Raw genomic sequence first — 26,222 nt, 5'->3', positions numbered from 1 at the left:
CGCCTTTCCTTGTTGGTTCCTCCACCACTTGCATCAGAAAGTTATCATCGATGCTCTGTAGGAACCTCCTGGATTGCGCCTGCCTAGCTGTATGGTCTTCCCAGCTGATGTCAGGGTGGTTGAAGTCCCCCATGAGAACCAGGGCCTGTGACTGTGAGGCTGCTTGCAGCTGCCTGTAGAAGGCCTCATCAACCTCCTCCTCCTGGTCAGGTGGCCTGTAGTATACACCCACCGTAATGTCACCCGTGTGAGCCTGTCCCTTAATTCTAACCCACAAGCTTTCAACTCCTTCTTCACTTGCCCCCAGGCCAAGCTCAATGCATTCCAGTTGCTCCCTCACATATAGAGCAACTCCCCCACCTCTCCTTGTTGGTCTGTCTTTCCTAAAGAGTCATACTCTGACACTCTGAAGAGTGATACTGCTGCTGCTTTTTTATACAGTAATTAACACATACAGCCAGTATGTATGACACCTAAATCCAATTCACTTTGCCTCTGGGGATTTAAACATGCATCTCCTATGACTTCTGCTTCACCTAAAGGGATTAGAAAACAGTTAGTCACAAAGTGAGCAAATGTTGGTTAACCTCTTTAGCATAATGGGTAGAGCATTAAATGGGGAAGGAGTAGCACTTCTCCAAGAAAATTCAGGCATTAAATAGCTGGGAAATAAAATTCTTAAATAACCCATGAATCAATATTCACTGTTACCATACGAGTACCAAACTACTAGACTGGAAGAATATATTCACGTTCACTTCCATTTTCATCACCTCCAATTAATTCTTTATGCAAAATGAAATGACAGCCTTTAGCCACATTGGCAACTCTTTCCGCTAGTAAGCATCAGATATAATTTAAAATTATTTTACAAAAACAAAGGAAATGAAGCCACATCTCTCACATTCTTGATGAAAGATCAAACCATGAAGCTTTGCAAAAAGAAGTGATATGGCTCATCCACCTATGGTAACTGAAAAATAAAAACCTGCCAATCACTCTTGAAAGATGTCATGCAACTTTCCTTATCTAGCACATGTGCTCTATGAGTAACTACTGATTTTAGTACCTCAAGTTAAGAAGACAAATCTTATCACATGATCTTGAAAGAGCTCTTTAGCTCTTGGCTACAGAGGACTTTCTTTTACTTTTTTATGCCAGTACTTTACTTCAAGGCCTTCCAGATTCCTTATGAGTTCCCAAGACCTGCACTCACATTGGGAGAATGATCTGCCTCCCCAGCCCAGACAGATTAAAGAGAAAAGATTTGTCATGGCCTCTACATGAGAAAAAATCTCACATCTGCTTGTATTTTCATTTATTAAATATAATTCACTGAATATTAACCATATTCACCCTTCTTCTGATGAAAATCAACTATAGCAGTATTAGTATTTACAAGTATTCAAATTATGCAGACATTGACAGGTACAGAATCTGCTACGAGAAATAAACTGTACTGATCTTAAAATAATTACTGTTTGTAATCTGTCTCCATGCTTTGATCCACAACCTTGTGTTGGAAACATCAGCGTGAATTTGAGTGAACAGATATACTGTAACATCTCCACTGAACATGCTATAGGTGTTTAGAGCTTTAAAGGCTAGACTCCTCCAGCTCTAGCCTTTAAAGAAAAGGAATATATTTTATAATGTTCTTTGTCAGATTATATGACATGCTTAGACTAGTATAATGGTGTTAATGTAGGTACAATTTAAGAACTTCAAATCTTCATATGATTTAATACCTAATTATTGCTATAAAAGATGTAGCACTAAAATATGTAATACAGAGCCCTTCTTTATTTTGCTTTCCTACCTTTCCCTTGTTTCTGTAGTGATCTATTTGATTTTTCAAGATGCAAAATAAATTGATTTAAATTTTCCAGGTTTTTTACTATCAGTATAGTCAGTGGCACCTAAATCCACTCCTTAAAGTGAAAAGATCCTGTTCTTACTTTATCATAATATTTATTTCAATTTACATAGGTATTTTAAATATATTTTATGGAAAAAAACAAAACATAGGTAATCCAAGAGCTATTTCAACAGAGAATATGTTTTGAGCAAAAATGGAGTGGAATTGGACTATAAGTAAAAAGTGACAGTAATTTAAATATGAAACTTTACTGAGACTGTAAAAGAATTCAGTTCTAAGCACTGCAACAACACTAAACACTCACGTGTTAAAAACACCCTGGCTAATCTAATTCCCTGGTTTGAAGGAGAACTACAAAAGAACTATTCAGATATGAAAAAAAAATATAAGTATTTTTATTTCCATTATAAAACATTAGACTTCAAGCATCTGTAACTTAAGAACAGGAGATACCTTTCTGATGTCCTCAGTGAATAGCTGTGCATCCTTAGGTGAGGATGCGAGCAAGGGACAATGACCTTCTTTAAGAATACACCATTTTGTATGCAGCAAAATTGTGTTGTAACTGAAATGTAATGTATACTAATTTAATGTACCTAATTTAAATAAAAATGTGCTCATAGTGCTACAGATGTTTGTGCTTTTGTTTCTAAATGAAGAATAAATTCTCTAAAGTCTCAGCTCCCAAACTCTTTCTACGTAGTTTGGCTGTTAGTGCTTAAAAAAGTTACTATCATCACATGTAAAAGGCTTTCACATAGCTTAAAATGGCACATACTAAACCAAATCTGATCTGTAAATGTTAGCTGCTTATATGGTTCCAGTTCAGATTCTTCACTTCTCCAATCAGACAAACCGTGGAAGTCTGCCAACCCACAGTATCCAAAAGACAAGATCCATTAAACTCATGTTCTTTTAAATGAAAAAATCCATATGGTACTGGCTCTACGTTTCAAAAGGTGGAAAGCAGATAAAAGCATATTAATCTAGTTCTGTATTGTAACTGTTGAATATTGTGTGCTTTTTAAAGTTAATTTTATTTATTTATTATAAAATCTGATATATCCATCTTAGAATTTAAAAGGTATACTCTTATTGCATGTACACCACCTATGTCCACAAGTAAAAGGTTTTAGAGGGGGAATTACTGCTTTATTTTCACTACAGTTTCTGAGTTGTCTGTTATAACCTTGCTGAGGACTGCAGCAGACTGGAAAATACTACCTTTTCAAACTGTTATTTTATTTGCTTGCAGTGACAGCAATCTGTCTGGAACAGATACTTGACCCCATTCTTTGTTCTTTTGTTTAATAAAGTCTTAAATTCTCTTTACATAAGTAATTTTTTTTCTTTCATTGTCTCACTTAAACTTGGATAAAAGGAAACGACAGAGGGTAGATCTTTTGAAGATCATCAAACACTTCCTGAATATGAACATAAACCCTATAAAACAAACAAAATTCAAGGATTCTTGAAATGCTTTGAAATACAGCTCATGTAAAATGTAACAATAACTTTGCTTAATGGAAAAATTTGCTTTATTATTTTCCTTGCTAAGAGGTTCGCCAGGATTTTAAGCAGATCTCCAAAGCAGAGATCAAATAAAAGCAGTACACCATCAGTTTAAAGGCTTGTCACAAACCACACTACTGAGTGCAGAATATCTTCATTGTAATTACAAAATTGTGCAGCAATTCAAAAAATACAAGAAAAAGCTGATCTCAGACTGTTAATTCTTTATGTTTCTGTTGGACAATATTGTTATCCAGTAGGATGGCCATTAAAACAAGATCAAAGAGGATCATGGATAAAGCTGACTCGAGCATCGTAAGCTCTGTCTTCACATAATAGCAGAAACTTAGGGTTCCTCCATAGTCATTGACTGAGGGGTCTCTAAAGCTGAGCGTATGACTTCTGCAGGGCAGACACAATACGTGACTGAGCTCAAGCACAGCTTCATGTATGATCTCAAATGCAGTGAAAGAAGATGAAGCTTGCTGTTAACCAGAATGTTGCACCCAGCTGAGATGCACATGGAGTTTCCACAGCACCTCTGTTGCACAGTGCCTTAATCTTTGTAATGTTAGCAGTCCTTCATGTCCAATTCTCCAGCCAGCCCTTCACTTGTGAGCCTGTAACCTTTCATCTGCAAACGGCCAGGCTGCTATGGCAGTGCCGTCACTCTGGTACCACATTGCTCTTGCTCTCACCTGCCACTGCTGAATTCAGAATGACTGTTATGATGGGTTTCTCCTAAAAAGTGACTGCCGTTGATTTTTAAATCGTACTGTTCTCACCCCACTACTCAATCTTTCGCCTTGTAGCTTTTAGCCTGTAACTCTACACTCAGATCACATGACTCCAAACCCGGTGGCTTTTAGCCTGTAACTTCATATTGGAATAGACTCTAGTAGATAACGAGCAGATAATAGTTATTTTAGTACACAATAAATATTACACAGTAATACACATGCCCAAACGTTAACTGCTACTTAGTCTGCAGCACCCACACATGCTCCATTCAGTGCTAACAGTATCATAAGCTACCAATGAGGAGCTTGAGAAGGTCTGCATGAAAAATATAACTGTTGCAGGGAGAAAGCAGGAAGATGTTGGCGTTTTTTGTCATTACTATCATCATCATTGTCACTACTACGTTTACTGGAAAGAGATTTGTCTGGGGACTCTCTCCTTCCTCTTCCCAGCTGGTGCCTGAGGAGTGGCTTTCCCTTTTTTCTCTCTCTCTCCTTCTCTTTTTTCCCTCCTTGTTTGCTTCACTAAGATAGATTTCAGGTCAGGGTAGGTCATCAGCCATGGACCACACTCATAAAGCACGTGCATGTAAGCCTCTCTCAGCATTCTTTAAGCAACACTCATATGATGATGGTGAGGTTAGAATACCTCACTGAAAACCTTACTGAAATGCCTTGCTGAAAACAAACCTCTCATTCTGTATTTTTTTGTACCATTCAATTGTAAAGAACAATGGAGTAGGAAAGGAAGGACTAAACAGCAGGAAAACGCTGTTCTGAGGTTTGCTTACTTAGTTTGCAATCCATAGGCCACTGACATAAGATATGACTCAGGTTCTCAAAACAAATCCTATGATGTTAACTGGTCTCATGGGATTATGGGCAGGACCCAAGGTGAGGGTATTTTTTTGGATTCAATTTTTTTTTTGAGAGAGATTTTTGTCTACTCTTTTTAGGATCACCTGATAATGAGGTATGAAGATAAAATCCCTACAGTATTTGTCTTATCAAAAAAATATATTTAGCATACACAACATTAAAATGCAGAAAGAAGGCAAAAGGGTGACCTGAGACAATTGTTTTTCCTTCTGACTACAGGTGATTAAAATTTCATACCAGGTCTCACATTAAGGTGATTAAAATCTCACACAAATCACTCCTTTTCATTTGAAAATAGAGTCAGAGTGCCCACTACACACCAGCTGAAGTCTGTTAGTGTTTCCTGAATATTAATTAAAGTTTCAGTTTTGAAAGAAAGACAACTTAAACCTGTAATTACTATATAGCGCCATATTTTGAAGATTCATATACAGTAAGACTTAAACACTAACTTGACCATATCTACAATTTTCTGTCAAACATAGACAGAAAAATGAGAGCTTAAAAAAAACAGGGATTAAAAAATTCTTTCAATTTTGTTTATAAAAATGTAATGTTCCAAGATAAAGAAATACAATTTATATTAAAAATCTACTAAATAACTTTATTAAATACATTGTATGAAATAGAAAACAACCTAAAGCTTTAACATTTTTAATGTGATAGCATTAAAATATAGAGTTCTGAAATACACTGGATCTTGGATACATGCACATCCTTATTATTATCTGAAGATTCAGAGATTCAGCTACTGATTTCTTGCTCATGAGCATCTCTTAAATGAGAGCTATCTCTGCCTAAACACTAGCTAAAAATGAACAGCAGTTTTCACACTTAGTTTGACTTCTCAAAGGTGAACTCAAATTCAGATTTTATGCTACCGAGAATTTAAAGAAAACAATGGATGCCAGATCTCAAGAGTCTCACACAAATCTCCAGTGCTATTCAGGCTAACAAGGTTCCCACTTATGTTTCAATCTCTATGAAAATTAACTCAATGCTACAACATGACAAATTATATTAATTATAATTGATGATTTTGCAATGAATACTAACTAAACTATTAAAAAGAAACAGCTTATTAAAGCATCAGCAATTTATTGTAGCGCTCTCATTAATTATTCATGTAGTATTTATTATAACAACAGAATATGACAAATTAATTTTATATTAATGTGAACACCAGTGAACAATACCTCAGTGAAGATTTTACTCAAATACTGTATTAATGCACCATTAAAAATCCAGTGCTATGTAAAATTTAATAAAGGAGCAACAGCATTTAAATATGAAATGAAAACGTCAAGTAGCTGTTTCTTTTCAGCTTTATCCTCTAAGTTTTTCACAGCTTGCTTTAGGAACACTCCATACAGTTGAAGTGACTAATGGGGGACAGGAAAGTAATACAGGTTAAAAACCAAACCAAACAAGAAAACAACAAAAAAAACAGCTACCAAAACTAAGTTTATTGCATTTATATGTTATGCCTGACATCTTTGGCAAGTCGGAAGAATGGAACGTCTCCTCTCTTTCAGAAATTTGTCAACATATCATTGCGCAACATAAAGGAATAACATAACTAAAAGGCTCATTCCTCACTTGTTAGAGCATCACTGCAAATGATAAAGTCACACTTCAAAAAGTACTTAGGAGATGATTTAGGTGTACATCAGATGCATGCATTTGCTGCTGGAATCTAAACTCCCTCCTCTCCCTCAGCCCCTACTTACGAGCCACCTCTCTCTGGAAATGTGTATGCTCATTCAGTGTCTTGTTTCATGTCACATTTCTGCTTTTGCATATACCCTACTCCCTGCCAAGCCTGAGAAGATACTTGCCATCAGTATAAAAAAAAAATTAAGCAGAGCAGCATCTAACTTCTCTCAGTACTGACAACAGCCTTTGGAAGAGGCTGCCCAGGGAAGTGGTTGTTCCACCATCACTGAAGGTATTTAAAAGACATGTGGATGAGGTGCTTAAGGACATGGTTTAGCGGTAGACTTAGCAGTGTTAGGTTTCAATTTGATCTGATGATCTTAAAGGTCTTTTCCAACCTAAATGGTTCTATGATTCTAAGACAAAGCCATACCAGTGTGCAGAAGGGACTATGAAATTCATGAAGGCAGGGACAGTATTCTGCATTGCAGCGTGACAGTGAAACCTCTGGAGTATTCATTGCGTTGGTTCATTAAATCATCACATTCAATTTAAAAAAAATAATTACACAAATGCTTCTTCTCTTAACCTATGAGTCTTCCAAATCCTTTTTTAACAGCAGCATAACCCCAATACAGAGTGGTAGAAAGCTTCCAACTAGTTTAACTTAAAGCAAACTGGAAGCTAAGAAAAGCATGATTAGAAGCATAGTCCTGGTTTGTGAGATGATATCCAGGAAATCTGTTTCAGTAACAGATTTCCCAGGCAAATTGTGTGGTTCCTGTTTAAAAGGCTAGTGAAGACAACAAGATAGCAGCTGAAACCTGATTGTGATGGTCTCCTTTAAATGGGTATTAGCCTCATAATCAAGGACTTCAACAGACTAAGGAGCTGTTCCACCTCATTTCTGGACTCCAGTGTTCACCAGGCTTCTGAGATTCACACAGTTTGGGGGATGTGCAGAAGTACCTGACTGCCTAGGAGCTTTACTCTCAGATCTGTACTCCGGGGGGACAAACTCACTAAAAGCTGGGCTTTGTCCTCAGGAAAAAGTAGTCAACTGTGAAATGTAAATGAAACTGTAATAGAAAAGTGTAATTATAGGTAGAGAAAAAAAAAAGCTATTGCTGGAAGGAAAAAGTGAGAATAATATGTATCCACACTCTTGGACAATTTTGTTCACACAGCCATGAAATAAGTATAAATGTATGTATACATTTGCAACTATGTAAAAGCAAGTAACACAACAAGAAACAAATAACCTCCGTTTTTAAAAAGGAAGAAAAGGAAGACCTAGGGAACTACAGGCCAGTCAGTCTCACCTCTGTGCCTGGCAAGATCATGGAGCAGATCCTCCTGGAAACTGTGTTAAGGCACATGGAAAATAAGGAGGTGATTTGCGTCATGGCTTCACTAAGGGCAAATCATGCCTGATGAATTTGGTGGCCTTCTATGACAGTGTTACAGTGTTGGTCAATAAGGAAAGAGCAACTGTGTAATCTGCCTGGACCTGTGCAAAGCATTTAACACTGTCCCACATGACTTCCTTATCTCTAAATTGGAGAGACATGGATTTGATGGATGGACCACTCAGTGGATGAGGAATTGGCTGCATGGTCGTACTCAAACAGTTACAGTTAACAGCTCAATGTCCAAGTAGAAACCCATGATGAGTGGCATTCCTCAGGGGTTGATACCAGCACTGGCACTGTTTAACATCTTTGTCAGTGACACGGACAGTGAGACTGACTGCACCCTCATCAACTTTGCTGATGACATAGAGCTGGAGGGAAGGGATGCCATCCAGAGGGGCCTTGACAGGCTTGAGAGGTGGCCCTGTGGGAACCTCCTGAAGCTCAACAAGGCCAAGTGCAAGGTCCTACACATGGGCTGGGGCAATCCCAAGCACATATACAGGCTGGGGGATGAAGGGATTGAGAGTAACCCGGTTGAGAAAGACTCGGGGGTGTTGGCTGATGAAAAGCTCAACGTGAGCCACCAATGTATGGCCCAGAAGGCCAGCAGGGCGAGGGAGGTGATTCTGCCCCTCTGCTCTGCTCTGGTGAGACCCATCTGGACTCTTGCATCCAGCTCTGGAGCCCTCCACACAGGAAGGACATGGAGCTGTTGGAGTGGGTCCAGAGGAGAGCCACAAAACTGATCAGAGGGCTGGAAAACCTCTCCTCTGAGGAAAGGCTGAGAGAGTTGGGGCTGTTCAGCCTGGAGAGGAGAAGACTTCGGGGACACCTTATTGTGGCCTTTCAGTTCTTAAAGGGGGCCTACAACAAAGCTGGAGAGGGGCGTCTCACAAGGCCCTGTGGGGATATGAGGGCTAATGGCTTTAAATCAAAAGTGGGTACATTTAGATTGGTTATAAGAGAGAAATTCTTTATTATGAGGGTCATGAGGCACTGGCACAGGTTGCCCTGACAAGCTGTGGCTGCCCCCTCCCTGGAAGTGTTCAAGGCCAGGCTGGACGTGGCTTTGAGCAACCTGGTCTAGTGGAAGGTGTCCCTGCCCATAGCAGGGGGGTTGGAACTAGATGATCTTTAAGGTCCCTTCCAACCCAAACCATTCAATGAACATAATGGGAATAAATTATATATGTGAAAGTAGTGTCAGTGACCCATCATAACCGCAATTAGTAATGAAATGCATGTGTTTGATTAAAATGCATTTTTTCTGGAAAATAGTGGAATAATAATTGAAGCAATAATAACAAAACAACAAACAATAACACGGGCTATATATCAATGAACGAAGGGGAAAGAAATTGCTTCCTGTTTTGAAATCTCAGCTAGATACAAGATAATCAGGAGAAGCTTATCTGTACTCCAGTAGCTTGGTTTTTACCCACACACAAACATACCAACAAGCACAAAACCAGTGATTTTAAATCATAATTGAATTCTTCAGAAGTAAACTTGAGAAATTAAACCCACAACTCATAGACAAACACGCCAATTACAGTAAAGTGCCAGATGATAATGTTAACAACCTTACAGGTGACAAGCTGTTTCAGAACCGTAAAAGACCGGATGCCTATATCAGTACCCTCAAACATAAAGATATGGGTTGAGTGACATTTCTTCTTTAAGACACCGTGCATGTTCGTTTTCCAGGTAGCCCTGTTCCAGGATTGCTGGGAGTGTATTTTTACCTTGACATTATCTATAGATTTATGCTTCTAATTCCATTAATCCTGTGCATCACACAAAACAGCAAAGCTGCAGAGTGTTTAGTCTCTCTCAGTTCCCCTCAATCTCACATTCCTCTCAGTTACAGTAAATTTTGAGGAGAGAGGTAAAAAAGGATGCTGTGAATGTACATATAGACAACATATCTCAAAGAACAGTTACATAAAGGTAGCCAGCCAGTATCTTTTTTTCTTCAAAAGACTGTCTATGTCCTTTATGCTGTGCATAACTGCAGAAGAGCCTTACTGCAGGGTTCTTGCTGGAGTGAGTGACTAGTTAAGTAAAGACCGCAGGATAGCTCTTCCAAATGCAGTCACTGTGTCTAGAAAGATGGGAAAGAGTACTCCTGTGTGAGAAGAGATTGAAGTGTCTCATCTGCAGATATCAACTACTAGAGCATTGGACAGGGAAGCCATCATTGTTATTTGAGTGCTTTTGAGGAAGCTTTTACAGGAAATAAGATTTCTTTATGGATGATCCCTCTACATTTGCTTTAAACAATTCAGTGCTGAATGTGAAATTCTCTGTGAGGAGATTGGCAGTCCTAGTGTTTCTACAGTTGGTATAAACAGGTGAAGGGCGGGATCTTCCTGTAAAGCCACATCATGTCAATGTAAACAGAGAATTCACCAGACAGCTAAGGGGAGTTGCTTCAACAGGAAAAGCACAGCTTTCAAAGAAGAAAAACAAAAAAAGTTTAATCTTCCGAGATGGGGGAAATTTGACACTATTTTAGGTAACGATTATTTCTGTTCTTTAAACAGTACAAAGGGAGTCATCCCCTAAGGGCCTTTATCTTCTCCACACTTTCTAATTGTTAACAGTAAAGTTCTTTTTATCAAATAGTAGCAAGTAGGTGACTGTAGGCACAAACTGCTTTCTAGTCAGAAGGGACAGATCCAACTGGAGGACACATTTAGAAATGGAGTGAAGACCCAAAGAGAAACTCTAGGTAGAGTCTTCAAAACTCTGTGACGAGTTGGAATAACACTGCATAACCACTTGAGGTGCACAGCTCAGATAAACATTAAAATAAAACTTATTGAAAAGACAAGAAATTGAAGGGTCAGCACAGGGAAGTAAGATTTACAAGGACAACTGTCTATAAGCATCTATCTGATTTTGCAGATAGGATTGGCAGGGTCTTTTTGCTGTGAAAAGGAGGGTCCTTACTGAAGAAGGAGGGATGCTGTTTTATTCTGAGAGCCAACCAACTTCCAAGGACTCAGATAAAGACCTCTGAAGTTCAGGGGAAGACCATCTACCTGCGCAGCATGGAGAGAAGGCCAGTGAAAATGACGATAATGCAGTTTCTATGGGACTCGAAGTCTTGGACTAAAAATGCCAGGGTCGTGTTGTTACACTAACCAGGTCTCCCAAGCTCTCCTTTTTGCCTTACATGGAAAATACCTATTCAAAGGCAATGAAATGGTGGAAAGGCACAAACGATTCTCTGACCAGGAGAATTTCAGAACATGTTGGAAATGAACCCTGGAGGAAGGACTTGAAATTATCTACTTGGATGGAGAAGGATGAATGGCAATACCTTTGGAAACCCTGTTGCTTTGTTGTTTTTTTCACCAGCAGATGAAGCTGAGTACTATTTCTATGATACAAATCCGTATGTGCTTGTATGAATGTTTAGTTTATAAATTAAGTGCAATTAAATTTGAAAAGTTTTTGTCCTGAATCTGATTAAAAGCATCACAGAAGTATATATTACCATATGTCCTAGAAGGACCCAAAAATCCTTGTTGATATATAAAGGTTGGTGTGTATATAGCACACATATATCATATATCATATGATATATATGATACATATCATATATCAGTTTGGTCAGTGCAGAAAAGGTAATGAGGAAGAAATAATCAAGAGGCTGAACTCAGTAATGCACTTCTGAATTTGTGCCACTGAGTTGAGACTAAATTTAATTTCTGAATGTACACTCTAAAGCCAGCAGATTTCAGGACAAGTAGTTTCTTTTCACTATTTTTAGAAATAAGTAGTCTTAGTGTGAACTTCTCTTCAAGGTGGGAGGATATCTTCACCCCTAATGTCTTGGGTGCCATGGCAACAAGAAATGGGACCTCTGTAAACATTCTTGGTGCTAAGAAAAAAGTCATATGAAAGCATCTCTAACCGAAGGACACTGAGTGTGTATTTCCCTCTCAGTTTCACTCAGCTGCTTAGCAGAATTTCCTTCCTTGTACTTGAATTAGTTGCATTATAGATATCTTTAGTCTGCTACATTTTTAGAGACTGAATTTTCTTCATAGACTGAGTCAAAAGAGTTATTTAGATATATTGTTTTAGATAAGTGTCAGTTGTCTACACATAATTTATAAAAGGTTTTCTTGATCAGTTAGGAAGTGGGGTCTTTTACATGGATTTAGCAACAGATGTCTTAGAATCAGTCTATAAATTTATTCAAAACTGAGCATAATAAGAACAAAAAGGAAATGTTGAGCTCTCAGTAAGTAAGTTTCCTTTCTATATGGACTTACCACGTATACATTTGATTGGATATGTATCTCCAAGTTTTGCTTGGGAGAATATACAGGCATATCTGTATCTGGCACAGTAAGTGGTTACATTAGTCCTCTAAATTCATGGCTAATTCAATAGGTGATACTTGATTAAGCTAACTATTGAAACTTTGGTAATCTTCGTAACTTTGCAATATGTCATTCACATTATGGGGATAAGTAAGCGAGAATTTTCAAGTTACCGGATATGAATTTCTTATTACTGCACATTATGTAGGAAAGGCTTTCTAAAAGATAAAAACATTTAAAAACCCAAAACATACATGACAACCATATAAAATGTCACTTTTCTTCATTGCAAGGTAACTGTATTCCTGGAGATCAATATGATTTTATGGTATCTGAACTAAGCTAAACGTGTCTGAATGGAACATAGAAAAGCCCAGCAGAAGGACAGAAACACCAAACGAACAAAGAAAAAAACCACCATAGATCAAATACTATGCTAATTTTTATAGGAAACAATCAGCATAGATTTTCTTGCTACTTCATGTAGTGTAGACATGCATTTTCATTCCTCTTCTAAGGAAATCAAATTTACGTCTAGTAGCAAGTATTGAAACGAAATGAAAGTAGGCAAACAACTTTATACTGAGTTTATATACTGCAAATGATGACTTTTGGAGACTTTTGTGTGGTTGGGCATCTTTGTTCATATGAATGTTGGCTGTACATAACTGAAAAATAAATGTTCTGTAAACAATAATGGTTCAAAATGTATAGTCAAATGGCACATGAATAAAATTGCGCCATAAATAGAGCACATATTCAAACATGAAAATGAATAACATAAAATAAAATCTTCCCTTTTTATGAAGTAAGATTTACAAGATGGTAATTCTGAGTAAAATCTTCAACGCCTACTATATAGCTTATCATTCTAGCACAATTCATAGTATATAAGTAACTTCATAATGATTCAATTTTTTAAAGAATAAAAACTGAAAAATATTAATTACATTTTCTTTTATTCCAACAAATATCTCTAATCCAGTATATAGAAATGATAACTAATAAATTTAGGAACAGACACAGATAACTTGCCAAATATTAATACTTAAAAGGGAGTAAAAATGTTTTGGAAAAAAAGAAAGCTTACTTAAAATGAACACATATTAACCTTTGTTTCCTTACATTATTAAAGGGTGTATAGAGATTGGCAGATTATACTTGTAGTGCATCTTGACAACTTTAAATTAATTCTTCATGACTTAAAGATGTTAGTAAGGAGTATTTTCTTATTTTTCCAGTGTTGTCAATACAGTTAGCACACATATTAATTCACTACATACTAAATACATTTAAGTACTTCTGTTCCTAATGCAATTTGCTGATTCTTTGACATGTTCAGAATTTAAATAGAGGAGCAGCAACATACATTTCTTACTCCTGCAACCAATTTGCTCTTATATAAAAGTGGACTGCTGAGATCTCTCTTATACAAGTTACCACAAGGAAAGGGTTTTTTCTTTCTTCTGGTAGTCACAAAGCTTGGTTATGAAGACAGGTCTAGGATTTATCTGAACTTTTAGTCAATATCAAATTAAAAGTGGTCGTAATTTTGTCCCCAGTTTGCGTCAACTGTAGCTTGATACTACAAAGGCAGGTTCTACGTACGTGGTACAGAGATCCTCCTTGAGAAGACCTCAAAGATCCAATGGATTCACTAAATGTATTTCTCAGAAACTACAGTTGAGTTCAAGATTGAAATTTTATACCTTCAACCCCTAATCCATGAATCTTTGCCTACAAAGTCTAGAAAGCCCTCCTAAAGCATACCATCTTTCCATGTATACTACAGGCAGTATCAACTTTTCAGAGATTAGATTAGCTCAGAAACAGAGAAATAATAGCACACAGGTATGTAGCAATGGGAATTCAAAGTAGGTCCTACAAAACTTCAATGCAGATAATCAAAGGTGGCATGTGCTGGAATACAGAAGTACTTTAGCTCTGAAACTGACCTCTTGGCCACAAGGCTTCATACATGCACCAACAGGGTGTATAATAAAGGAGCAATAAAGATGTTGAGGCAAGACAATAGGAATGAGCAGGCCAACTGGGACACTTGTGTCAATGACTGATTATGCATAAATCAACAAATAAATAAATACATACATAAATAGAAGTAATCCCTCTATTTAGGCAGAGCGATTCATCTCACTGTAAAATAGATACCCAAATGTATGCAATGACACTGAAAACAGTCAAATTTAGATGTCTGAATCTGAATCTGAATCCTGTCCGCTATAAAATACCTGCAGATTGGGAACCCCTGCTCACAACCCACAGTACCAGAACCCATTAAATTCCTTCTATATGACAGCTGGTGATGGACATATAGATCTCCTCTGGTGAATTAGACAATGAATTTGTAACTTCAATACCACTTTGTGTCTTCCAGTAATTTGTCATTATATCCAGCCATCTTACAGTCCTCTAGGACATGTTTGGGATTTTGAAGTTTCTTTGGGGGGTTTTTTGGTGGTTTTTTTTTTTTTTATACAGAGACTACAATTATTTGAATATGTAAGTATTTTTCCCCTTCTATATTTTATTTATGTTTTTTAAGATGTCAGATACAGTAACTATCTCACTGTACTTTGATATGACTTCATAGAAATTAACAACATTCATAGATATTTTATTAGGTACAGACACTTCTCTTCCTAAAAGACCTGTTTTTCTGATAGTCCTGAAGATATATCAGTGATTTGCTTGGAAAATGCTTTATAATAGTATAAATTTTATTCACTCCATTATGCTTCCTATAAATTATATATGTACTGAAAACAGTAATATGTTGACTACTAAAGTCAGCTACTTAGGGAATTTTTTTAATGAGCAACAGTTAAGCAACATGCAGCAGCAAAAGTTGTTATTTTCAGTTTTAATTACCCAAGGATATAGCCTAACAATGCCTTGATAAAGCTAATGGACAACATATTACTTATAATTGCTTATGAATATGCTTATGAATAATTACTTATGAATAATTGCCTGGGAAGATCATGGAACAGATCCTAGTGGAAGCTATGAAATGGCACATGGAGGACAGGGAAGTGATTCAAGACAGCCAGCATAGCTTCACCAAGGGTAAGTCCTGCCTGACCAACCTATTGGCCTGCTATGATGGAGTGACTGCATCAGTGGACAAGGGCAAAGAAACAGATGTGATCTATCTGGACTTCTGTAAAGCCTTTGACAGGGTCCCCCCCAACACCCTTCTCTCTAAATTGAGGACATATGGATTTGATGGGTTCACTGGCTAAGGAATTAGTTGGAAGGTCACAGCCAGAGGGTAGTGGTCAATGGCATGATGTCCAAATGGAAGCCAGTGACAAGTGGTATCCCTCAGGGGTCTGTACTGGGACCGGCGCTGTATAACATTGTCATCAATGACACAGACAGTGAGATCAAGAGCACCCTCAGCAAGTTTTCAGATGATACCAAGCTGAGTGATACGGTTGACATGAGGTTCAACAAGGCCAAGGGCAAGGTCCTGCACATGGGTTGGGGCAACCCCCGATATCAGTACAGACTGGGGAATGAAGGGATTGAGAGCAGCCCTGCCAAGAAGGACTTGGGGATACTGGTGGATGAAAAGCTGGACATGAGCCAACAATGTGTGTTTGCAGCCCAGAAGGCCAACCGTAACTTGGGATACATCAAGAGAAGTGTGGCCAGCAGGTCGAGGGAGGGGATTCTGCCCCTCTCTCTGCTCTGGTGAGACCCACCTGGACTCCTGCATCCAGCTCTGGAGCCCTCAGCACAGGAAAGACATGGACATGTTTGAGTGGGTCCAGAGGAGGGCCACAAAAATGATCAGAGGGATGGAACACCTCTCCTTTGAGGAATGGTTGAGTTATGGCTGTTCAGCCTGGAGAGGAGAAGGCTGCAGGGAGACCTTCTTGCGGCCTTTCAGTACTTCAAGGGAGCTTATAAGAAACATGGGAACAGACTTCTTAGCAAGGCCTGTTGTGACAGGACAAGGAGTAATGGTTTTAAACTAACGAAGGGTAGATTAAGACTAGATATACAGAGGAAATTTTTTACAATGAGGGTGGTGAAATACTGGAACAGAATTCCCAGAGAGGTAGTGGAGGCCCCATCCCTAGAAATATTCAGGGTCAGGTTGGACAGGGCTCTGAGCAACCTGACCTAGTTAAAGATGTCCCTGCTCACTGCAGGGGGGGCTGGGCTCCATGACCTGTAAAGGTCCCTTCCAACCCAAAGCATTCTATGATTCTATGACTCTAATAATTGTAATACTGCACAAGTAACAGTTATCTTTTCTTCAAGAACAGAGAATTAACAAGCTAATTTTCCATTCACACGTATGGACAACTACAGCATAGCTGAACACTCTTAAAAATTGGGGAAAATAAAATGCTAGATTCAAATTGAGTACGTGAATACTATTCTAGTGAAATTTGCACTGTAAATCAATATGGACTGAAGGAGTTAGGTCTCTTCTCCCTGCAGAAGAGAAGGCTCAGGCAGATGCTCATCACAGTATTCCAGTACTGAAAGGGTGGATACAAAGAGGACAAAGGCTCGCCCTTCACAAGGAGCCACATGGAGAAGACAAGGGGCAATGGGTGAAAGTAGCTGTCAATAAAAGAAAGAGTTTTTTTTCAGTGAGAACAATCAGCCACTGGAAGAACCTTCTGAAGGATGTGTTAGAGTCCTTGTCACTGTAGTTTTCAATGTGCAATTGGACAGGGTGTTAGATAATCTCATCTAGGTTCCATTTCCCAGAAATAGTTGGACTTGTTGATCTTTTGAGGTCCCTTCCAACCTGCACTGTTCTATGACTCCGTGATTCTGTGATACAGGATGGTGCACTCTTGTTTAGCCAACATTCATAGACAAACAGTGTTAAGATGTCAGTGATACTTCCAAGACAAATCAAGCTGAAAATAGCCTAAGACTTAGATCTAGAATTTCTAAATGAATGGCAAACTCCATATGACTTTGGTTTCTCTCTCATCTGTTACTTTCTTTCATCTTGCGCTAAATGACCCCACGTTTTTAAAACAATTAGAAATAGTTAACTTTTTTTCCATAAAAACAATTTCTGTGTATCTTACATGTATATACAATGTAGGTAATATGACTTTTTTCAGATATAGAGATACGTCCCTTTAAAACAGAATCACAGAATCACAGAATCACAGAATAGTAGGGGTTGGAAGGGACCTCTGTGGGTCATCTAGTCCAACCATCCTGCCAAAGCAGGGTCACCTACAGAAGGCTGCACAGGACCTTGTCCAGGCAGGTCTTGAATATCTCCAGAGAAGGAGACTCCACAACCTCCCTGGGCAGCCTGTTCCAGTGCTCCGTCACCCTCAGAGGGAAGAAGTTCTTCCTCATGTTCAGACGGAACTTCCTGTGCCTCAGTTTGTGCCCATTGCCCCTTGTCCTGTCACTGGGCACCACTGAAAAGAGCTTGGCCCCATCCTCCTGACACCCACCCTTCAGATATTTATAAGCATTTATTAGGTCCCCTCGCAGCCTTCTCTTCTTCAGGCTGAACAAACCCAGCTCCCTCAGCCTCTCCTCGTAGGGGAGATGTTCCAGTCCCCTCATCATCCTTGTAGCCCTCCGCTGGACTCTCTCCAGTAGCTCTTCATCTTTCTTGAACTGGGGAGCCCAGGACTGGACACAGTACTGTAGATGAGGCCTCACCAGGGCAGTGTAGAGGGGAAAAAAACAAATAAAAGAAATAAGCCAAAGCTGAGTTTCTCCCTTAATGAAATAAAATCATTTAAAACAAGAACTCTCTTAAGGAAATCCAGTTAGACGTACGTGGAACTATTTGACATTTCAGAAGCATTATGTCAACAGTAGCTGATCAGATTCACTTGACATGGTGGTGACAAAACTATCTCACAAATCAAATAGAGCAACTGTACTAATTATATACAATCATGTCCCAGAATTTTTCCCAGAAAAGAACTGTTCATTCAGTTTGAGCTTCTAGTTACTGATTATTAAGAACTGCACATTAATTTTAAAAATTACAGTTTACAACACTGTAATAGTTTATAGTTTATAAACTGTAAAAAAAAAAAACCAGTTTAGACTTACAAGAATAATAACGCAATATGAAAAAAGACCCATAAAACCAGCCCAGGGACTCTGAAAAAGCTATTTTCACCTGAAAGTTCTAAACATTGTTTCTTTAGCCTGAAAGAAAAAGTTTGAAATTTATATCTTAATTATGGCAAACATACAGTTCAATAATTAGATTTACATTTTATCTCATGAGATATGTTGATCTTCACAAATCTAACTATTCCTCTTTCTTGTTTTTATTCTCTAAGTAAAAGAGACATGCATTACTTACATCTTGCACTGACTTTAAAACGTGGACAGCTTGGGGATCAATCCTTTCAATCCAAGCACTTTGTTCTCTGCCCAGTATTCTGACCCACGCCATATGCTATTAACGATTTGATGAATGAAATGAAAGCATGTGACCACCTACCCACACACCTTGGCAGAGGTGCACTCCATACACGCCGACCACCTCCCAGGCAGGTAAGTTTATTAGCACCTTCCAGGCGATATCCAGGGAAACAAGAAAAGATCAAGGAATCTCCAACACCAAAATGAAAACCAACTCGCCTACTGAAGGCAGGAACACCAGGATCATCACATGGCTCCAGATCATATTCTACAGACAATAAAACGTAATATATATATAAATGGGACAAGTGGTCCACATGGAAAAAAAAAAAATTACCAAATTAGTTGCATTGTGTCAGTATGGAACACTTGGGAAATATTGATTTCAAAGTTGTGTTCTCTACTAAAATCCGTACTGTTTCTATATGTCTGTTATGGCTATATGTATCTATTGTGTCCCACCCACACTATACTCTCAGGGCTGTAATCAGCTTGCACTGTTAAGTGGTTTACTATAATTTTGTTTAATTACATCCTTTGTATATAATTTTTGGTTCATTTCTTCTGAACTTCCAAAGAGCTATAGAAGTAAGACTTACAGTTAAATAAATTCATCATGTCATTAAGAGAATCTAAGAAAAAGTCAAACAAAGTGTCAGGTGAATGAAAAGTCATATGACCACATTTTCAAAAAGCGTGCTTGAATTTCCTGAGTAAAGCTACACTCTTAATCAGGCAATCTTTGTTTGCACGTCTTTTAGAAATCCTACAACTGTCAACCAACTGAAAACAAATATATATATATATATATTTGAAGAAGTATCAAGGGCCTAATTTTTTGTCTGTTTTATAACTATGCATCAGGAATAATTCAGATGGAGTCAGAACAGACTAATGGGAAAAAATAAGGGCTGTTACATATAGAGCAACTACACTGAACTCAGGAAATATCTGAGCCACACATGCACTCATCCTCATAGAGTATGCCGGGGAAGTATCACTGTACATTTGTCCTGCTCTGTGTGTTTTTTTCTTCCTTAGATATGCACTACTGACTACTGCTCAAGAAAGATGTTGAAAAAGATTAACTACATCCAGACCAAAAAGTCTGATTTTATATTCTGAAGAATATGCTCCAAATGACCCAAGAGATCACTTAGAAGAGAGACACTTCTGGTAAGAAAAGCCATTTTCTAAAACATTTACCTTGGAGGTTGGTGGAAGGTAGGGTCAAATCCACTTAGTTAGAGGAAGAACCCCATTTAATCAGGGGAAGAAACTAATCCAAAGTTTCTGAAAGAGTGTTTAAACAGCTGACTTCTGAGTAAAATAAATAAATAAATCCTTCCCCACCGTAACTATCTCGTGGGAAGGTCCTGAATAGTAGAAGGAATCTATAAACCACATCAGTTTCTGCTGGCAAAAGTTGTAAGTTTTGAAAACACACTATCTGATACCTCTGCTCAGCACTATAAAGGCTGAGGTAGACACACAGAGATTCCCTGTGGCAGACCTTTAGGCATCTGGGAATTTTCCTGACAAATTCCTTTTAGGTGACATTCAAAACAAGTTAGGATCTTCTCACTAAATGAGAATTTTTCCCCTTGGATCCATAAAGATATTTTGTGTATTCTTCTACAAGTTAACTAGCCCTCTGCTCTTTTGAGTTATTTACCAATAAACTATCAGAGATCTCACTTAATATTTGCATTTACATTCCAAACTTGCAAAACTGCTGACCTCTGATTTTATTAGTCCAAAGTATCTAGAATGAATGTAACTCAGCATTTGATATGAGTAAATCCAACACTATTGCTCTAATCAGTGAGGTGTGGGGTTTTTTCTTCTTTAAATAAGCAAGCTAAATGAGATACATTATTCATAAACAGCATGTTAATCTGTAAATATTGCCATATTTCAATGAAATGTATTGGTTTTCAGTTCCTGAAAAATTAAATAAAAGAGTTGAATATATGAATTCCTTATGTACTGCTTCCGCAGAATATCCAAGTGCATGAGCATCTCAACTAGCAGTTGATTCATTCATATGCTTATCTGTAAATATTCTACATTCCAGTAATAGAGATAGGCAAAGAAAATTGTTGAGAAATTTATTTTATATGTCTTCTAGTTTTAAAAGATTGTAAATAAGAAGCAGTAACTTAAAATTTTCAATTATCTTAGAGAGGAATTTGTAAAAATTACCAGAACTACTTCATATATCAACATCTAATAAATCATTTTATTTTTATATATACATGTTTATTTCAAAAACAGTCTTCAATTTAGACTGCTCTGTGACTGAGTTAGTACACTACTGCTTTTTTGCAGTTGCTATGGTTCCTTTAGTAAAACATTACCAGTTAGTTTCTTTCTTCTGAAGCAGCACTTTCTATCTTTGTACTTTCTTCCCCTTAATTTTCCTCCGGAGTTCTTTTTCACACTCTTGATGGTTCTCTGAGAACAGGGGAAACTTCTCCTTAAAACACTCACATCACAAACATCCTTCTCAATATGTTAGCCACCTTTATAAACCTTAGCCAGTTTTCTACAATAAGAGACTATGCAATTACTTTTGACTTTTTCTACTGGTACTCCATAATGTTTCTGCTATCTGCAAGTAAAAATATTATCTGGAAACAGTTTCTGGATATTTAGCAGAACTGAATTTCTTACCTGAAAATGTTATGTTGAAGCCTTCATAAGAAATTGAAAAATCAGATATAAAGCGAAGCTGTGCAGTAAAATTTCCAAAGAGGCCTGCTTTAATTGTTGGGGGTAAGACTGAGCCAGTTAACCTGGCTACTGGTTCTGTGAAGCTGCCATCTTCAGCGATAAGCAAATAGTCATGAGAACTCTCCAGGTGAAAGGTATGAAAAATAAGCTGTACACCTTTAAAAATATTAAAAACAGGAAAAAGAAAAGCATTTAATAGGAAGTTTTTCTCTTTCTTTATACATAGGTGACACAGAAAGTAAATCTTATATTATAAAGAAAGATTTTTTTGAAAAAGCCACACATGGAATCAAAACCTGAAATTCAGACAATAAAACTTGCAGAGAGCACTTCGACTGAACCAATCAATATGTGCAGTGGGGTATTTGTTTAGCTCACTGTAAATCAATAGCTCCCATAAGAGACTTGATGGGATTCAATGTTCTTTGTATACAGCACTCTGAAAATCTATATTTGTATTGTGTAGATTTTATTCAAGTTCCTGTGTGTCTCTCTTAGTTATAATCTCTGCCATGATCTCATTATTAAACTAGGAGACATACTTTAATAACTGGTTAGAATTTTTAATTCATGTTTTATTTTCACATTTCCTCCAGAACAATTCTGGTTTTTACCCTAAAGTTCAAGGAAGTGCCCATATACAAGGACAAAGCAGATACAAGTTTTATGTATGGTCTTCCATATACACAGATTCGTATTTTCTGGGACCAGTCCTTTACTGAAGTCGTGATTGTTTTTTCAGTTGCCCACTTTCAGTCCAGCAATGAATTAAATTTTGAATTACAGTTAGGTTTTCAAGTACAATTATTTACTGTGGGGAAAAACATTCTTCTTAGCAAGTCTTCTCATATATTTTACACTTAAAATGCCATACGAGTTTTAAACAAAAATCCACTCCGTAAGAAGATTTTAAACAGTAGAAACTTCCAACATACTTCTCAGACTATCACACATAACAAAGACTTTACTTGTCATAGAAAGGAGATTAAAGAGTATTTTCATTATGTTTTTATTCAGTGGTATGTAACACATAATTAGTACTTCCTAGGCTTTTTTCCTTAGTTCTTTTACACATTTACCTAACAGGTAGGCTGCCAAGCTTAACTGTGCACCCAAATATTACCCTACTGTATATATAACATAAAGATACATACTTTGAGGGCCCTAATGATTTCAGTGTGAAATATAAGATTACTAACACACAGATCACACCTGCTCCTTCGCACTTCATAATGGAGAAGAGCTATCAACATGGTCCCAAAAGCTTGCAGTGAAAAATTTAGTACTATTTAACAAGTAACTATTATTTTCATATATTTTACCTCTCCCACTTTCTGTCCATTTTTATGAGATTAAAACACATTTCCTCTGATAACTGTTAAAAGAATCTTTCTTTTACAAAATAAACACAAACTAGAAACACCACTTTTGAAGACATTTATTTTGGGAAATTAAACTTCTTCCTCAAAAGAATGGCAGAAAGCACTGATTTAACTCAATTCACAAAGGCATTTCACTGTGCGTGCTTGAATTTTTTAAACACAGATATTACATATACATATGCAATTCATACTAGATTCTTACCTTTGCCATGTGACACTTCAATAGTCCAAGTGCAGTTTAAAGAGTTTGGATAAAAATCAGGAAAACCTGGAGAAAGAACAGTTCCACTCTTCCCATGAATATATCCACCACATAAAGCTTAACAAGAGGAAAAAAAGGCGAAAAAATTCAACAGAAGTCAGACAGAAGTCCTGGTTCTTCTTAAAAAAAAAATCTATTTCACTTTTTGAACTACACTTCAAATCGAAAATAGGGTCAAGTATTTAAATAAGAATTTAATGCATCCAAAGCCATGACATTCACATTTGACAACAATTTGTTTATTCTTAAATTAGTTCTTAAAAGGGAGTTTACTTTTCATCTACAGCCTCTCCTGTTAGTTAGAAGAATATAAAAACAAGTAAAACTTTGTTGTAGTATATTGCAAGTATTAATTTCTATTGTAGTAGCATTTAAGAAGTAAGATTAAAATTTTCTTTGTGAACTAACTCAAAGATCAAATATCTTGCAGCTATTTTTCTTGTACTACATTTTTAGAAAGGTAGATATTTAATTCTATTTTTATAAAACAAAAATATTTAAGAAACAAAAGGTATTTTTTTTCAAATAATAGAGAGGTTTGTCTCTATTTTATTTCTTCTACAATGTTCAGGAAAAGAAAGTGTGTTTTTCTCTCTTTCAAAGATTAATATTGTCCCATCATAATTAATTTATTTAGAACTGAATACTACGAAAGACACAAGAATCAGGTTAGAAAAAGTTTTACGTATACTAGCTTTTGCTAAACTAGGTGACTCAAATTTGCATGGCAAATTAATTAAAGATTAAGATTTGCATGCTGAATTACTCGCTGATCTTACAAATACACCATGGCTGTGCTTTTCTTTCATCTGTTGCTGTCTAGCTTTCTATGTTGTTGTTTTAAATTTTAATAAACTAAACATTTAACAATAAATCAACAGAGTACTAAGATGTTTATAGTCTTCTTCCTCACATAGAGTGATATACTTTGCCTTAAATTGGATGGCAAATATACATGACAAAATGTTCAACTTGCAGTACACGTATGTAAATGTATATATAAAAATATATATATACACATACAACATGATGGCATTAAAGCTAAAGTTCTTTTTTTCACTTCTTATTAGACTAAGATGTTTGTTAAAGTTATTAAGGTTTTTTGAATTGATGTATTATATGTATGTATAAATAAGTAGAAGGAAAGGAAATGTTTCTAGACTGGTTTTACCTGCTTATATGTATTTTTGCACTTCAGCGTGAATGAGAATATACGTGGATAAAACCACAGTAAATACATGGTTGATAATATTACTTAATAACAAATAACATAATTGCAGAGATCAAATTCATAATGCCATAAATGAACAGTAGTACACATTCATTTAAAATCCAGCTTATAGGAAAATTAGTGACGCTCAAGGTTCAACTGTGCCAAGAACATACTGTCTAAAATTTGATAGCAAAATACAATTGAAAACAATATTTTGCTTCTGTCCTTTTAAAGAAGGAACAAGCTGTAATGCTTACAAGGTAAGTTCGAATGGTAGATTAGTTACTTTGTAGTGATGAAGAGCTTTTAACTATATAGTAATCTTTCAGTAGTTTACATGCTTTGTGCATGGGGCCAGAAGGCTGTAGTGGGAATTAGCAAGCCTGAGTGCGAGTAACTGCTCAGATTTCACAAAACAGCTTAAAACAGAGTTAGAAACTAAAATACTTTGCTGAATCTAACTCTAAGTTTGCCCTTTGACATTGCACTGTAATCAGTTAAAACCTGGGACCTGAAAAGTGAGTTAGAAACTCACTACTTAAGTAATTCATTAAAGCAAGAACCATGGTTGGTATGGGCTTGGGTCTTCTCCCTTCATACATTTATCTTTCATCACTGCCTTAGAACACAGTTATGTCTTAAGAAGAAAGAGGCCTGATCAAGACAAACATGTTTTTAAAGATAATAATTTAGCAACCAGAAGGGAGAAAATGGCAGGTTTTAACAGAAAGTTTAATGCAAGCAACTTATGGAGAATTTTCAGAGATGCTGGGTTCTATCCCTATTGAAATAGGGAGCTACACTTGGATCTTATTTTCTGCAGTTTCTATCAAGGCATTTTGTAGCAACTATACAAGCATCTCACGAAAAAACTGAGTTGATTCTGCATTTCATAGAAAAGAACTTAGCAAAAAATCCATTGATAAAAAAGAGCACAGAAATATTTACTAGTACAGTTCAGGATTTAAAAAAAGTGTTTCATGAAAGCCCTAGACAGTTTTATTTTGCATATCTCCTAAAACAATTAATGAAATAACAAATATTTCAAGACAAAAATGTCTCAAGAAAATTAATTACATAGGCTGATCATGATCTGTTTTAGTATTGAGTACCCTGAATTCTGAGTAATCATTTTGGTATTCAGTATTCCAAGTTTACAATGTAAGTTAAGTTTATTGGCTTTGCTTGGAAAATACTAGTTGCATGGCATGATTTTCACTCATAGTTGAACAGTGGCACCCTCTGAGAATTCTAATTTTTCTATTGGTGAATGTATACCTGTAAATTTCACTGCACATTACAGTACTTGACTGAAAGTTGATACAGAGATGTAAAGCACGGTTTTTATTACAGTAAAATCATTTTTGAAAACTGTGGATCTTGGTGTAATTGAAGGGAGGTAGTAGCAATGATAAGCTAAATTAGTTCTCAGAAACAGGAGATTAACTTTCTTGGACTTTGAAGCTGGCATCTGAAGAACTTGACACTTACCATCACAGCTGGGTAACGCATGATTCCACTGATGGTTTCTTTCACATATGAGTGGTTCTTCATCACTCAGAGTATATCCTGGATCACAGCTAAAAGTTACTGTGGAGCGGATATTAAAGTTGTTACCATGGCGATGGCCATTCACAGGAATCCCTGGGTCGAGGCAGGAATCTGATTCCAGAGTAACACCTGAAACAAACAGATTTATTTTGTTTATTTCCCCTTTATTTTTCGGATAGTAAACAGAAAAAATCCCAAACAAAACACAAAATGAGTAAGATGGGAACAGACGTGGGAGATAAAGCACTTTCT

General features: G+C 36.9%; 1 protein-coding gene across 1 annotated transcript in view; it reads right to left on the bottom strand.

Annotated features, from left to right (window-relative positions):
- Positions 1–26,222, bottom strand: part of CSMD1 (CUB and Sushi multiple domains 1) — a 1,295,699-nt gene that overhangs the window by 294,789 nt on the left and 974,688 nt on the right. Inside the window, exons 18-22 of the mRNA XM_075445037.1 lie at positions 25,911–26,099; positions 23,147–23,263; positions 21,503–21,718; positions 18,824–19,094; positions 3,607–3,793 (exon numbers count right to left, since the gene is read on the bottom strand). Of these exons, the coding sequence (XP_075301152.1) occupies positions 3,607–3,793; positions 18,824–19,094; positions 21,503–21,718; positions 23,147–23,263; positions 25,911–26,099 (980 nt within the window). The remainder of the gene's footprint in view (positions 1–3,606; positions 3,794–18,823; positions 19,095–21,502; positions 21,719–23,146; positions 23,264–25,910; positions 26,100–26,222) is intronic.

This window comes from Opisthocomus hoazin, chromosome 2 (assembly GCF_030867145.1).
Source record: "Opisthocomus hoazin isolate bOpiHoa1 chromosome 2, bOpiHoa1.hap1, whole genome shotgun sequence".
Classification (NCBI taxonomy): Eukaryota; Metazoa; Chordata; class Aves; order Opisthocomiformes; family Opisthocomidae; genus Opisthocomus; species Opisthocomus hoazin.
Note: the sequence above shows the minus strand (reverse complement) of the source record. Positions and strands in the feature narration are given on the sequence as shown.